Source organism: Suricata suricatta, chromosome 10 (assembly GCF_006229205.1).
Source record: "Suricata suricatta isolate VVHF042 chromosome 10, meerkat_22Aug2017_6uvM2_HiC, whole genome shotgun sequence".
Lineage (NCBI taxonomy): Eukaryota > Metazoa > Chordata > Mammalia > Carnivora > Herpestidae > Suricata > Suricata suricatta.
In genome coordinates, this window is record NC_043709.1 from 14,658,718 (window position 1) to 14,675,373 (window position 16,656).

Sequence of the window (16,656 nt, forward strand, 5' to 3'; positions counted from 1 at the left end):
TGTAACAGAGCTTCCTGCTCTCCTTCTTCCAACTCATTCTACCCTCACTCCTCGCTGGACTCTCCCTCGCCGACTCTTGGCTGACACTCCGCTGTTTTCGGGCTTCCCGGAATCCCAAGGGAGGTAACCATGAGCGCGCTCCGGACCGCGGGCCGCGCCCTCCTACTCTCTAGAGCTCACAGAGAGCGCACGCGCGCCGTCCGAGCCGAGCGCGCGCCCGAGAACTGCCCGCATCCCCGTGCTCATCCGGGTCTCAAGTCACCTCAGCCAATAGGGGACGCTCACGGCCTCTGGAGGCGGGGCTAAACCTTCCCTCACATGGGGCCTGTGGTCACCGCGGGCGCTTCTAGGCGCCGGATCGGCGGAGAAAAAGGGCAGAGGCAGGGAGCCTAGCGATTGGGAGAGGGTCAACGGCTTTGAGTTCAAGCAGCTGCTGCCCCCTAGAAGCGACTTAATCGCGAGTCGATTCCTCAGTCGGAGCCGTTGTAGTAAACACACTTCAGAAACGTGAGGTGCCGGGGGTCACGTGGGGAGCGCCTCCTCCAATGAGGGGCCGGGGGCGGGGCCGAGGCCGCTGACGCGGCGGTGGCGGCGGAGTCACCCGGGCAGCCTCGGGACCGGTGATCGGCCGGCAACGGTCCAGCGGCCTCGACCGCCACCTCCGTGCTCACTCCTCTTTCCAGAGCCGAGAGAAAGCGCGGCCGACTGTAGCTGAATCCCCTCTTATCCCTCTTGGTGGCTTGTCTTAGGCGGGCCGTTTTCTCCTCCGGGGTCGCCTCGGTGGGGCGAGGTTTCCGTGACGAACCTCCCGGGGCGGCCGGGGCCGGCCGGGGCCGTCGTGGCGGCTCGGGCTCGTGGAACGTGCTCACTCCCCGGGGTCCGAGGCCCTCGGAGCGATGCTCCTTGTCCAGGCGTTTGCGGCGGGCTGCGTCTCGTAAAGGGCGTCACACCCGAACTCCTCTGACTGGGCAACCTCCATTCATCTTCCAGCGGTGCCTCCAGCGCCCTTTCCTTCTCCGGTTCCCTCTTCGGACTCATTTTTTCCTCTTCCCCTCCCCCGCCGCCCTTTCCCCACTCCTCGGGTGTGGCGGTTCCCCTGGAAGCGGAGGTGTGGGTTATGAGCCGGCCCTTCCTTCCTTAAATTTCTCGCTGGGGGAACTGGGCGAGGACCGCCGCCCGCCGCGCCCCCGGGATGGGGGTGAACGCCGTGCACTGGTTCCGAAAGGGGCTCCGGCTTCACGACAACCCCGCCCTGAAGGAGTGCATTCAGGGCGCCGACACCATCCGCTGCGTCTACATCCTCGACCCCTGGTTCGCCGGCTCCTCCAATGTGGGCATCAACAGGTGGCGGTGAGTCGAAATCCCGTGTGAAATGGGTTTCGGTGTTTAATGAATCAGGACTTGACTTGCAGGGGGCGGCATTTGAGGATTTAGACCTGGGGCCACCGTACTTAGGCGGTTTTAGAATTAAGGGTGTCTTGAGTACTCGGCAGAATTGACTCAGTAGTTCTCTGGCCAGAGAGTGCTGGCCCCCGGGGACACCCTGCCCTTCCTGCGTGAGTTACACGCCTCTGCGCTGATGGGAACTCCTCCCCTAATTTTATGGGGGATTCTTAGCGGTGGAGTTAGACGCCCTCGCAGCTCGCAGGGGCGCGTGGACTGGTGTTCTTGGCCTCTCGGTGGCGTTCGAAAGGAGTGCGGCTTTGAGTGTTTACGTTTGTGTGTGTCTGGGTAACTCATAGTGTGGAGAAAATCAGTCATTCAGTGCAGGCACCTCCGGATCCACTCCGGGTCCACCTCGAGGCTGCGGTAGGAAGAGCAAGGGACCCAGCAGGGTCTGGTTTCCCTTTGCTCAGACCTTCCTCTCAACTCCTCCTTGTGGTTGACTAGGCAAAGCACAGTTTTTCTTTCTAGGCAAAGTATAAAGCCTTCTAGGGATCAGAGCACTGGAAGGCATCTTAGAGAAGAAGCTCTATGATCTTTCCCTGAAATAGCAGGCTAGCTGATTGTTAGGACCCCTGGTGGAAATGGAAGCATTTGTTTAACGGATAGGTTATTGACCACCCAGATTGTAACAGGCACTACTTTTAACACCGGGGATATAGCAGTGAATGGAACTGACAAAAATTCTTACCCTTTACAGTACATGTCCCAGAAATTCACATATATGGGTGTTTGATGGCGATAGAAGCCGTGGAGAATTACAGAGCAGAGAAAGCGGGGTTATCCTTACAGTTTTAAGTACGGTGGTCAGGAAAAACCCAGAGATGGTGCCAGTTCAGCAAAGTGTTGAAACAGGTCATGAATTGCAGATAGCTAAGGGAAAAGCATTCCAGGCTGGGGGAGGCGGTGAGGGAAAAGGCCCTGAGGTGGGAAAAGGCCCTGTGATTGACCTTTGGAAGAAGCAGCAGAAGAAGCAATATGCACGGGTCAGAATAGCGAATGGTGCTAGTAGTTGAAGTCAGAGATGTGACAGGGCCAGACTGAGTGGAGGTTTATAGGCAGTTGTCAAGATTTGGGCTTTTACTCAAAGCAAAGTGGGAATGATTGCAGGATTATGAGCAGAGAAGGGATGTAATTTAACCTAAGGTTTTCTTTTTAATGTTTAGTTTTTGAGAGAGAGGGAGACAGAAAATCTAAAACAGGCTCTGAGCTAATAGCAGGGCTTGAACTCCCCAACCGTGAGATCATGACCTGAGCCAGAGTTGGATGCCCAATTGACTGAGCCACTCAGTTGCCCCTAACTTAAGTTTGAAAAAAATTTCTGTGCTTATGGTTCTGAGAACAGGCTGAATGGGTTGGGGCGGGGGGGGGGGGGTCAGGGGAGAAGGTGGACAAGAAACCCGAGGCTGTTGCATTCATCCAGGGGAGAGATGGTAATGGCTTGGACCACATTGTTATCTGTGGATGTGGCAAGAAGTAGTCAAATGCTGAGTATATTTTGAACAGAGAATCTGCAGTATTTGTTGGCAGATTGGATATGTGTTATGAGAGAAAGAGAAGGAATTAGGAATAATTTCAAAACTCTTGGTTCGAGGAACTAGAAGGATAAAGCTGCACTTGGCCAAGAGAGTGAAGTCAGTTGCAAAAGCCATTGGAAGGGTGATTGGGGTTCTCTTTTGAACTTGATTAAGTTTGAGATGTGTTTATTACACATCCAAATGAAGATGGCAGATTGGCAGTTGGATATATCTGGAGTTTAGTATAGATTTCCAAGCAGGAGGTATAAATGGGAAAGTCATCAAGTTGTAGATAATAGTGTAAACCGTTTTCTCTTCCATCCGTTCGTCGAACAAATATTTGTCATGCACCTTCCACATGCCAGGCATTGCTCTAGGTTCAGGGCATTTGGCATTGACAAAAATAGCTAAAAAATTCTTTCCCTGTTGAAGTTACATTCTAGTGGAAACATGAAACTATATGAGAACATTAAGAAAGTGAGTGTAGGGATGCCTGGGTGGCTCATTTGGTTAAACATCTGACTTTGGCTTATGTCACGGTCTCTCGCAGTCTCTGAGTTTGAGCCCCACATCCGAACTGCCAGCCCTGAGGCTGGAGTCTGCTTTGGATTCTGTGTCTCCCCCTCTCTCTTCCCCTCCCCACCCCCCCACTCTGTCTCTGTCTGTCTCTTTCAAAAATAATTAAACATCAAAAAAAAAAAAGAAAGTGTAGATAGAAAACATAGGAGGTCTAAGGACTGAGCCTTGGATACTCTAATGTGTAGAAATTGTGGAGTTGTGGAAGAATTTACGTAGCAGATTGAGAAGGAATATCTAGTGAGATAAGAAGAAAGCCCAGAAGAGTATGGTGTCTTAGAAGCCAAGTATAGGAAGAATTTCAAAGAGCATGTTTTACCTGCTGATAGGTCAAGTGAGATAAGTACTGAAAACTAAAAATTGTATTTATAATTTTGAGGTCATTTATAGTCTTGACTACCAATGGTTTAAGTAATGTTGGGGCAAAGCCTTTCTGGAATGGCACAAGAGGCTGAGAGGTGAGAATTTGGGAGATAACTCATACAGACAGCTCTCTTAGGGGGTTTTGCTGTAAGGTAATCAAAAAATGACATGGTGCCTGGATTGGGATATGAACTCCAGATTTTTTTGGGTGTGCTGATGGAAGTGATACAGCAACTGTATGTAAAAACGCGTATTAGCAGAATTGATTAGTAGATGCTGGGAAAAGAGAAATGTGATATATTTTAATGTGTTAATAATATCTTAATATGGTTTTAAGTCCCTTTTCGTAACATTGTTAAAGAGGATTAAATTAGTTAACAAAATGCTTAAAATGTGACTGGTAGTAGTAACTGCTTGTTGTTATTTGCTATGAAATTGAAAGTCCTAGGTGAATAATGTCTAAATGTTTGCAGATTCTTCTACAGCATTTGATAAGTTTGTAAAATCTAGACCGTAAGCTTCTGTAGAATAGGGGTTATAGAGGCACCTGGGAGACTCAGTTGGTTAAATATCTGATTTTGGCTCAAGTCATGATCTCATGATCTCATGGTTTGGTTTGAGAGTTTGAGCCCTGCATCAGGCTCTGTGCTGACAGCTTGGAACCATGAATCTGCTTCTGATTCTGTGTCTCTCTGTCTCTCTTGTCCCTCCCCCCCACCCACCGCCCCCCCCTCCTCTCTCTCAAAAATAAATGAATAAACATTTTCTAAAAAATGAAAAAAAGGTTAGGGGTTATATATTGCTTATCTTTGTATACCCAGCAACTCACAGAGTCAGTGAGTGAAATAAAACTTGTAAGCACAGTAAAATAGTCCCATATTTTCCTTTTTAAAAGATTTTAAAACTACTACATATTGCCCTTTCTAAAAGATGGGTAAAGATGTAAATAACGGATAGAGAGACTTTTTTTTCTACTAAAGACTAAGTTATAAAAAGGCAGGAAACAGTTTTATTTAGTCTGTTCTCATAGCACTGAATTCAGTGCTTTTCATATAGTTGTAGTTCAATCACTGTTTGTTGAATGAAATGACAACTAGGAGTCAGTGATTTTATACTTACACAACTTCATGCATTTCCTTACTGACCATAGGATAATGCGCAATCTCCTTAGCTTGGCATTCAGGCTATCTTGTGGGGTTTTACCTTCTTTCCTTTAGGTCATTTCCTTCAGTCAGTAGCATTTTCTAGATTTTTGGATTTAATGAAGTTTATTTTACCTAAGTAAATTAACAAAGCTACCTTTTAATATTGCTGTCATTTCATTTAAAAAGGATGCTTTAACATTTAAAAAGAAAGTTAGAAGGATACTGTTGCAAAATAAAGGACAGTCCTTTGACTTAAATAAGTGAAGCACTGTGAAAATTGACTTTGCCTCATCAGTGAAAACATTATCTTGAATTTGTCATATTTGGGATCAAGTGATTTAAAATATTTCAATTCCAAATCATTTGGCAGAGCATGTGACTCTTGATCCCAGGGTTGTGAGTTCAAGCCCCATATTGGGTATGGAGACTACTTAAAAAAAATTTAAAATATTTCAATTCCTTACTTATTTCTTATTAAAATTATACCACATAAACACTTACATATGAATGTTTATAGGACTATTATTATTCATAACTTATAATTTGTAATAGTTAAAAGATAGAAACAACCCAGATGGCCATCTACTAATGAGTGGTTAAGCAAATATGGAGTATCTGTACAATGGATTCTAATTCAGTCATAAAAAGAAATGAAGTATGGATACATGCTACAGCATGGATGAACCTTAGAAATATTATGCTAAGCGAAGAAGCCAGTCAAGAATTCCACATATTATTTGATTATGTTTATTTGTAATGTCTAAAATAGGCAAATATATAGAGACAGAGTAGATTAGTGGCTTCTTAGGGCTAGATGAGAATTGGGAGGTGGTAGCTAAGGGGCACAGGGTTTCTTTTTCAGGTGATGAAAGTGTTCTAAAAGTTGGTAGTTGTACAACTCTTTATATATACTAAAAAAAAATTGAACTGTATACATAAAAAAAACCCTCACCCCTTTAAGGTCCACATACCACTTTTTCCTTAATATTGTTTATATCACCTTGTCTGGGATGCTTTAGGGTCTTGTGAACTTTTTTTTTTAATGTTTGTTTATTTTTGAGAGACAGAGCATGAGCAGGAGAGGACAGAGAGAGAGAGAGAGAGAGAGAGAGAGAGAGAGACACACACACACACACACACACACACACACACACACAGAATCCGAAGTGGGTTCCAGGCTCTGAGCTGTCAGCACAGAGCCTGACCTGGGGCTTGAGCTCACTAGCCATGAGATCATGACCTGAGCCAAAGTTGGATGTTTAACTGACTGAGCCACCCAGGTGCCCTCAGTCTTGTGAACTCTTATGCCACTTTTTGATATTGCTTTCCACATCACCCTAGTATTTATTTCTTTAATTTCTAAATACTGTATAGTCCTCATATATTCGTTTCCCTTTCATTTAACAGATTGTAACTCTTCTTCCTGAAGAGAAGGTACCATTTCATTCAATCACAAATTTGTTTTTCATTCATATTTATGGCAAGCACTGTTTGGTACTGGGGATACAACAGTGGATAACAGAAAGTCCCTGCCCTTGAGGTGTATCTAGGCTAGGAGGAGAAACAGGCAAAAACAAACACAATATGTCAGCTTGTGAAAAGTGGAGAGAAATAAAACAGAATGTGAGACTGGAGACCTAAAGAAAGGGAAGTAATAAGGCTCTGCAGATTATTTGGGAGAAGAGCTCTCTTTGTATTCTCCAGTGTCTAGCATAGTTTCTTTTACACAGCTGGCATTTAATAAATAATTTTAAAGTTTTAAGTCTAGAGTTTAGGAGTAAAACAGTTTCATTTAACTTTGATGCTAATGTGTATTTTAAACTCACCAGACTCTTCAGCTATACCCCATTTAAAAAACTCATGTTTTTAAAGCTTTATTGAGGTATAGTTGACAAAAATGTATATATTTAAGGTGTACAACATGTTTATATATCTATATCTCTCTATATAGATATAGGTGTTTTGATGTTGTGAATCTCATTTTTTATTATTTTGATCCTTTTTTCTTTTTCTAATGTTTATTTATGTTTGAGTGAGTGAGAGAGAGAGAGAGAGAGAGAGAGAGAGAGAGAGAGAACACGAACATGAGCAGCGGAGGGGCAGAGAGAGAGAGAGACAAAATCTGAAGCAGGCTCCAGACTCCAAGCTGTCAGTCAGCACAGAACCTGATATGGGGCTCTAACTCACAAGAACCCCGAAATGACCTGAGCTGACGTCAGACCCTTAACCAACTGAGCCACCCAGGTGCCCCTCTTTCATCCTGTCTTTATTTTTGTTTTGCTTATAATCAGTACTTAAACATTCTATAACCATAAGAGCTCAAAAAGAACAGGAAAACCAAGAGAGGAACAAAATTCTCCCTTGAGTACATTCCTCTCCTGCAACTGTGTTTTTAAGTTCCTTTGTAGCCAAATTTAATGACCAAGGTGTCTAATACTGGCTGACTTCATTTCTTTATCTTCTACTTACCCTTCAGTCCATGCCAAACTACGCTTGGTTCCACCTGCACCTACTCCATCAAAGCAATTTTCATTCAAAGGATACTTTTAAACTCTTCATTCCTTGACTTTTTACTATGTTTCACATATTTGACCACACTTTCCTCTTCTTCCCTTTGCTTTAGTTAGAGGACCCTCTTGTTTATTTTTTCTGCCAGAGGTCTTAGTGTTCTTTCTTATCTTTTTCTGTTCAATCCTTACATACCTTTGAGGTCTGTAATCTCCACCTTTTTTTTTCATTTTACATAATTCCTAGGCAATCTCATCTCTCTTTCAAAAGTCAATTACCATTCATTTGTCCAGAATTCACAAATCAGCATCTTCCACTCATATTTCTCTCCTCATCCCCAGATATGTATCCATTATAATAAATTCCCTGCCTATTTGATTGTATTATATCACCTTAAACTCAACTTGTTTAAAACAGGGATCATCTTCTCCATTACCTCTGTCTCAAAAACAAACGGACTTTTCCTGTGTTTTCTATCTTCATAAATAATACCACTGTTGGCCCAGTTGCTCAGTTGACAGATTAGATTATTAATTATATATTAATTTATTCAACAAATATTTGAATACATATTGTGTACCAATCACTTTGTTAATTTTTGTGGGTAAATGGAAGTCAGTGGATAGTTTCTCTGTCCTCAGAGAGTTTACAATATTTATTCAAAAATGAAATAATCACAGAAATACGTTCTTCTATTTCCACTGTCACTTTAGCCCAAACCTCTATTTTTTTGGTCTAGATAATTTGAGTAGTTTACGAATCATTGTCCCCCTTGCCCTTCCTTAATTCATTCTCTGTATAGCAATCAGAGTGAACTTTTAAAATTGCAAATGCTGTTCATGTCCTTTACTCTAAAATCCTTTCATGACATTACTTTACCTTTAGATTAAAGTTCAAAAGCCATAGTACAGTTTAAAATCCCTGTGTAATCTAGTCTTTTGCTTCTTTTTCCAGCCTTAGAGGATTGCTTCACTGAGGCATTTGAGCTGAGCCTTGAGATATGAGATGAATCTTAACACAGAATGGAAGGAAGGGAATTCCATCCAGGCTGAGGGAAGAAAATTTTCAGGCTAAGGAAATAACATGAAGGAATGCATAGTATTCTGCTACTGGTATAGATGTTATACCTGAGTCATATGCTGCATGAACAGACAGGAGATACTGTTTTGTACTCTTTTGGTTTAATGCTCTGGATAGTTTTGCCCTTCTCAAATAGGCTTAAACAGAAAGAGAATTGATTGACAAATATAATTGAGCAATCCAAAGAAAAGTGGCTTTAGACATGAGTTGGCTTCAGGGCTCAGAAGATGTCTCCAGGACCAAATTTCCCTCTTTGTATCTCCAAACCTCACTTATTCTGGGTTGGCTTCTCGGTCTGTCCTCTGGTGGTAAAACATAGCAATAACAATAGCAGTTATAGTAGTAAAAAGCATATGTTCTACCCCAGAAATCTCAGCAAAAGTCTGTGGCACTTCAGTGGCTCTGTTTGGACCAGTTTATGAACCAGTCCTTGTGAGCCTCTGTCTGAGCTGCAGTTGTGTGCCTTATGGATGGACTCCGTTCTGAAGTTACTGAAGTAGAATGAGTAGAAAGTGAGTGGGTGCCCTAAAACAGTAGATATCTATTATGTAAGAACTCAGATCAGAAGGTGGGACCAAGTCAGAAAAACTTGTTTAAGAAATATAACTTTGGCAGCTGAGTAAATGATCAAGAAGAAGGAGACAGTATAACAGCGTGGAGGCTTTATCAACAGTCCACTGAAGATAATGTTGGGTTTAATTAGGGAAAAGCGTATGGTGAAGGAGAAGTTCGAAGAGAGTGATTCGGGAGCTACAATGGACAGTTTAGGTCATTATCTGAGAAAGGCAGTTTCAGAGAACCAGTAGAATGAAGAATTCTTTGTACCTCTTTGACAATTAGACATTAAGTCAGAGAACACAGGAATAGACCATATTTAGATGAGGAAGAGAATGAATGTAGTTCAGGTCATCAGTAAATTTGAGGTACTGCTAAGATATCAACATGGAAAATGGAGAAAATAAAAGTTCAAGTTTGGGGATTATAGATGTTAGAACTGTGGATATGGGAATAATTCCTGTATAATTAATGGGCAAAGCATGACTGATGATATTGGATAGAATAAGATGCATCAAAGTCTTGGTGAATATTATATTTAAAGATAAATAGAAACTGGTGAAGGAACAAAGAGAATCAGTCAGAGGTAGAAGAGGAGCCAGGTGAGTACTGTATTATGGAAACCAAAGGTGGCAAGTATTTTTCTTCATTGTGCTGAACAGCAGGTTAGGATGAGTTTTGACAGTTTTTAGGAAAAACTGCTAATGACTTAGAAATGGACAGAAGAAATGACTGCATGTCTTGAATACTGAGCAGTGGACCTTCCTGGACCTAGAGAACCCTCCAGAAATTATTTTGTTCTGATTTAGGGATGTGTACTTTTGTCCTTGATTGGCTAGACTGTTTCACAATTTTATAAAAAGGGTTAAAGGCACAGTGTCGATGCAAGTTATGGTGCTGGGAAGCCTGAAGAGCTGCATGCAAAGGAATGAGACGGGACCACTTTCTTATACCATACACAGAAGTAGACTCAAAATGGATTAAAGACCTAAATGTGAGCCCTGAAACCCAAAACTTCCTTGAAGAAAACACAGGCAGTAATTTCTTTGACTTCCACTGTAGAAACATTTTTCTAGATATGTCTCTTTATGTAAGAGAAACAAAAGCAAAATTAAAGTATTGTGACCATACCAAAATAAAAAGCTTTTGTACAGTGAAAGAAACCATAAACAAAATAAAAAGACAACCTAGCAACTGGGAGAAGATATTTGCAGGTGGCATATCCGATAAGAGTTAGTATTCAAAATACATGAAGAACTTAAACAACCCAACACCAAAAGCCAAACAATTTGATTAAAAAGTGGTCAGAGGACCTGAATAGACATTTTTCCAAAGAAGACATACAGATGATGGACAGACATATAAAAAGATGCTCAACATCACTAATCATCAGGGAAATGCAAATCAAAACCACAGTGTGATTATCACCTCACACCTGTCAGAATGACTAAAATTAAAAACATAAGAAACAAGTGTTGGTGAGGATGTGGAGAAAAAGGAACCCTTGTGCACTGTTGGTGAGAATGTAAATTGGTGCAACCACTGTGGAAAACAGCATAGAGATTCCTCGAAAAATTAAAAAAAGAAATACCATATGATCCAGTAATTCCACTACTGGGTATCTACCCAAAGAAAATGAAAACACTAATTCAAAAAGGTGTATGAACTTCTATGTTTATTGCAGCATTTTTTACAGCAGCCAAGATATGGAATCAACCCATTTGGCCATTGATAGTTGATAAATAAAGAAGATGTGATATACATGCAAACACACACAGAAATACACACACACACACACACACACACACACACACACACAGTCACACTAGAATTTTACTCAGCTGTGAAAAGGAATGAAATATTGTCATGTGCAATAAAATGGTTGGACCTAGAGGGTATAATGCTAAGTAAAATAAGTCAGAGGAAGACAGATACCATATAATTACACTCTTATGTGGAATTTAAGAAACAAAGAAATAAAGGAAAAAGGACCAACAACAAAACTAGACTCAAATACAGAGAACAAATGGTGGTTGCCAGAGGGAGGAGGATGTGGGGGTGGGCGAAATAGGTAAGGGGAATGAAGAGTACACTGATCTTTTTAAAAAACATTTTTTGTTAGTGGGTTTTGTTTGTTTGTTTGTTTTTTTAGAGAGAGAGCAAGAGAACGCTCAAGTTGGGGAAGGGCAGAGAGAGAGCGCGAGAGAACTCGAGTCAGGGAGGGGCAGAGAGAGAGAGAGAGGGAGACAGAGAATCTAAAGCATGTTCCAGGCTCCAGGTTCCATGGTGTCAGCACAGATCCTGATTCAGGGCTCGAACCCATGAACCGTGAGATCGTGCCCTGAGCCAAAGTTGGACACTCAACCAACTGAGCCACCCAGGTGCCCCCATTTTATTTTATTTTATTTTTTATTTTTATTTTTTATTTTTTAGAGAGAGAAAGAGCGAGTGTGAGCATGGAGGGGCAGAGAGAGAGGGAGACAGAGAACGGGCTCCTGGCTCTGAGCTGTCAGCACAGAGCCTGATTTGGGGCTTGAACTCACAGACTGTAAGATCATAGCCTGAACCAAAGTCTGGTGCTTAACCAACTGTACCATCCAAGAGTACATTTATCTTGATGAGCACTGAGAAATGTGTAGAATTGTTGATTCATTATATTGTGCACTTGAAACTAATATAACACCGCATGTTTAATTACACTTGAAAAAAACATTTTTATAAGCATTAAAAAAATAAAAAATAAGAAAACTGATAATAGAACAAATGTGTCCTGTTGATACCAATGAAAGTTATTCCTATTCATGTCTTGCAAATGAATTTTGTATCATGGGCAGGGTAAATCTCTGTATGCCAGATTCTCATTTGAACCAGTTTTAAAAATCTTACTGGTTTCTTCATTCATTATAATGAGTTAAATAAAATCTTTGCCATATATTCATTTAATATTTTTAATATTTTTATGAGAGTTGTGATTTTACTGTTTTGAAAATTATACTTTAGCTGTTACAAAGGCCTTTGGTAAATCGAGAGGGTAGCTTCAATGTAGTTGTGAGATCAGAAACCAGATTATATAGGGTATTACTGAATGTGTGTGTGTGGCTGGTGCCAGGGAGAAGTGCAGTGATTGAGAGATTGATGAAGAGAGTTTTTGATGGAGAGGGAAGACTTAAGTTGGTTGCACAGATTCTGGACAGGCTGAGGAAGTTGAATTTTGGGCACATCACCATACTTACAGTTAAGACAGGATGATAAATAGGAAATAAAATATATAGATAAAATGATACCTGAATGTAGTGTTCCTTGAATGACAGGCTGAAGTCAGTTTAGAGTATCTGGCTCTCTGAAAACCTAGTTTCTAATCCCTGCTTTCCTACTAAGTAGCAGTGAGACTGACTTTGAGCAGGTCCTTGGCCCTTTGTTTTTTTCATTCAGGAAGCATTCATTAAGAATCTGTTTTCTGACAGGCCCTCTACAGTCACTGGGGATTCAAAGATGAAAGTCAAGGTTCCTGCCCATAAGGAAACTTTCACACTACTGAAGGACACATAATTAGAATGTAAAAATAGGGCCTCTGTAGAAGTATGCAAATCTTTGGAGCACAGAGGAGAGACAACCCTGGGGGAAGGAGAGGGAAGAATTAGGAGCAGAGATGGTTAGTGTGTGTGTGAAGAAGGGGGTGAGAGGAAGGAGGGAGTGAGATACTGGCTTGAGAGAAAGAAATTTCCAGAATACCTCTGATGATGGAGATTCTTGAGTCTGTCCTAATATGAAAAAGGAAGTACCAAAAAACCCTAATACCACTGGAACCAGTTCGTTATTTGAAAAAGGCAAACATAAAAATGAACACACATATAAGTGTATATTAATTTGAAATCTTTTGATGTAAGGCGAAATTCCAGAGCTCACTTCTGTTCACTTCTTTATTCACATCTGTTCCTTAAGTGATCTCATCCAGTCACATACTTGAATACCTCATGAACTCCTATCATGCATTTCCTGCCTAGACCTCTACCTGGAACTACAGACCTACATATGCAGTGTTTTTGTTCAGATTCCAAATAAGCATCTTAAGCTTGGTTTTGCCTCCATCTTATCCACCTCCCATGGTTTCCCTAAATCACAATAAGTGGCAACATTCACCCTGGTGCTCTGTAAAACCTGGGAGCCATTCTTCCCCCCTCATAACCTTATGTCTTGCCCATCAGCAATTATTATGGCTTTTCCTTTAAAATAACTTTCATATTCTTTCAGATCTCACCCTGCCATTGCTGTGATACTATCAGCATTTTTTTTCAGGACATTGCAATAGCCTCCTAACTTTTCTACTTCCATTTTTCTTAAAAAAATTTTCTTAAATGTTTTTCATTTATTTATGAGAGACAGAGAGAGGCAGACACAGAATCCGAAGCAGGTTCCAGACTCTGAGCTGTCAGCACCCAGCCCAACATGGGGCTCAAACCCTGGAACCGTGAAATGACCTGAGCTGAAGTCGGAAGCCGGACGCTCAACCGACTGAGCCACCCAGGCGCCCCTTCTACTTCCATTTTATGCCTACCTTCCCAGCCTGCTCCCTGGGGAAAGCAGAGGAATATTTTAAAAACCTTAATCTGATCAGGTCGTTCCTAGGCTCAGCATCTTCCCATGGCATCTAAGGTGTTTGCATTTTCTGCTTCTCTATCCAGAGTGTGATTATCTCAGACCTTAGCAAGGCTCATTCCTTCAGGAGCCCTTCTCAGACCTTTTCTGACCATCTTATGTAAAGTAATTGCCCCTACTCCTTCTACATATCTCCCACTGTTCTTTCTGTCTCCTTGCCCTGTTTTATTTTTCATGGCATCTATCACTATCTGAAATTATGTATTTATTGGTTTACTTCTTTATGGTCTTACTCCACCAAATTATATAAAAGAGGGATAGATTCATGTTGCTTCCTCATTATTCAGTATTGGCTCTTCAACCCTATGATAGCAGTTCTCAGGGGTTGGTCCAGAGATGCATATGGATTCCTGAGACTCTTTTTGTTAAGCCAGAACTACCTTCATAGCAATACTAAGACATTACTTGGCTTTTTAACTGTCACTCTCGTATGTATACAGTAAGTTTTCCAGAAGCTACATGAGAAATAATGACATTTGTGCTGTGATGGCTAATGGAATGTATGCTGGTGTAGTCTTATGTTTTAAATTTTTCTCAGCTTTAATTTCTTACATAAATGTTGATAGTACCTATAAGACAAAGATCTTTGGGATTATTCAGTAATTTTTTAAGGATATAAAAGTTCCTGAGACCAAAAAGTTAACATAGGTATTCACCATGTACTTGTGGGTTGAATGTATAAATGAATATTGTTTTGCTGATTTTGTTGGAGTTTCATGTTGGCTTTTATGTATAAATTATAACCACAGTCGGATACTGCCTATTATTTTCTTTAAAGTTAGTTAAAACCTTAAAGACCCTTGTGAAAGAAACTTGAGTGCAAAATTTCTCTAGTACATTTTTTTCTTAAGGTCTATTTTAAGTATCTTATTCATAGGTACTAAAGTTTTTTTTATTGATTTACCTTTTATTGAACCATTTTGAAATGTACAATTTAATTTTCAATAAAACAGTGTTTTTTAAAAACACTGAAATATAATTAACACAGTGTCACATTAATTTCAAATGTACATCATAGTGATTTGACCAAAAAAAGAAATGGCTTTCTTTTTATAGTCATATAATGAGTATGCATAACGTTTAATTTAATTATGTGATTATAGTAAGAAGTTCAACTGACATAAGCAAATTTGGCTCTTGACATACCTAGAACTTTATTTTTATTTTTATTTTTTATTAAAATAAAGCAAGCGAGAGAGAGCAAGCGAGCAGGGGAGGGGCAGAGAGACAGAATGACACACAGAATCCAAAGCAGTCTCTGGGCTCTGAGCTGTTAGCACAGAGCCCGATGTGGGGCTTGAACCCATCAATGGTGAGATCATGACCTGAGCCGAAGTTGGACACTTAACCAACTTAAGCCATTCACGTGCCCCTATTTTTTTTTTAATGTTATTTATTTTTTGACAGAGAGACAGAGCACGAGTGGGGAGGGGGAGAAAGAGAGAGGAAGAATCCCAAGCAGGCTACTCACTGATAGATAACATGGCGCCCAATGTGGGGCTCAGTCTTACAAACCGTAAGATAATAACATGAGCCTAAATCAAAAGTCGGATGCTTAACTGAACTGCCCAGGCACCCAACATGTCTGGCACTTTAACTGATTGAAATAGGAATCAGTTATACTGAAAAGCAATAGCCTGCTTTTCTCAAGCTAAAATTAGTCTTGGCTATCAGTCAGTGTTGGCCTCTGTATGTTTTACAGAGGATTAGGAGGGATTGTATGATTTCTGTTATGATAATAGGAAAAATAATCATTACTAACATAAAAGATGTAACTTCAGGTGTTTAAGATCGTGACACTTTAAAATTAATTCTCATACTCTGGCTTCTCTTCAGATCGTATAAATCTTTCGCCTTTTAAAATTAATTCTCACATATTTTTATTTGGTTTGGATTGCGTATTTGTTTTAATTGGATATTAGGGTTTCCTAGAGATGAAAGATAAATGCTATTTTAAAAGTGGGAATCTATTGACTCTAATTACTTTTGCCATTTTTATCTTATTATAGCTCTACCTTCTCAGTAGCAACAATAACAACAAACTAAATATCTTGATGACATTTGTGGTGTTTTATTTAAGTTTTGCTGTTTTAAGTGTTGTGAGCCAGCAGGAATTAAAAGGCTATAAATAGAATAACTTAATATTAAATTACTGTGCTGTAGTGTATATGTACTGGAGAATATGCTGGGCAGTCCTTTTATTGGTATTAACATGTGATAGGTAGTCAATTCTCACTTTAGGGTTAAAATGCTTTTTTTATTATAGGGTTTAGTGTTGCTCTTTTTTGTAATGAGGGTCATAACTTTGGGTCATATAATAGGAATTAAAGGCAAAGATTGAATCAGTGAAAGGGAAATACTAAAAAGGACATATATGAGAGGTTTTAGAAAAGGAGATAACTGATAATTTCAAGTCTTGAGATCACAAATATAGAAGGAGCTAGTTTGGGGGTTAGAATGATAAGCTTGGCTTAAGGTGTATTAAAGTTAAGGTAATGGCAAGGATATCCAAGTATAGTTGTTTAATAGGAACTGAAACTGGGAAGGGAAATTGGAACTAGATATATATGTATAATTGGAAATAATCATTTGTGAGATAATAATTAAAAATAGGAAAATTATGAGAATATGGAAACAGAAATCTGAAGAGACAAAAGGAAATGGCAGTCTTTGTGATTTTTGAAAAAAATTTACATGTTAAACTTTTGTACCCAAACTTTTATGGTTTATATCATTAATAATAAGCTTCAAAGGGCCTTTCCCATCCAAAGGTACAAATATTTACATACATGCTTTTCTAATACACTTATGTC

The 16,656-nt window shown here is 40.3% G+C and overlaps 1 protein-coding gene across 1 annotated transcript in view; it reads left to right on the forward strand.

Moving 5' to 3' along the window:
- The first annotated feature begins 574 nt into the window (after positions 1-574).
- The window catches only part of CRY1 (cryptochrome circadian regulator 1), a 98,537-nt gene continuing 82,455 nt past the window's right edge, over positions 575-16,656 (forward strand). Inside the window, exon 1 of the mRNA XM_029955232.1 lies at positions 575-1,350. Within this exon, the coding sequence (XP_029811092.1) occupies positions 1,193-1,350 (158 nt within the window). The 5' untranslated portion in view covers positions 575-1,192. The remainder of the gene's footprint in view (positions 1,351-16,656) is intronic.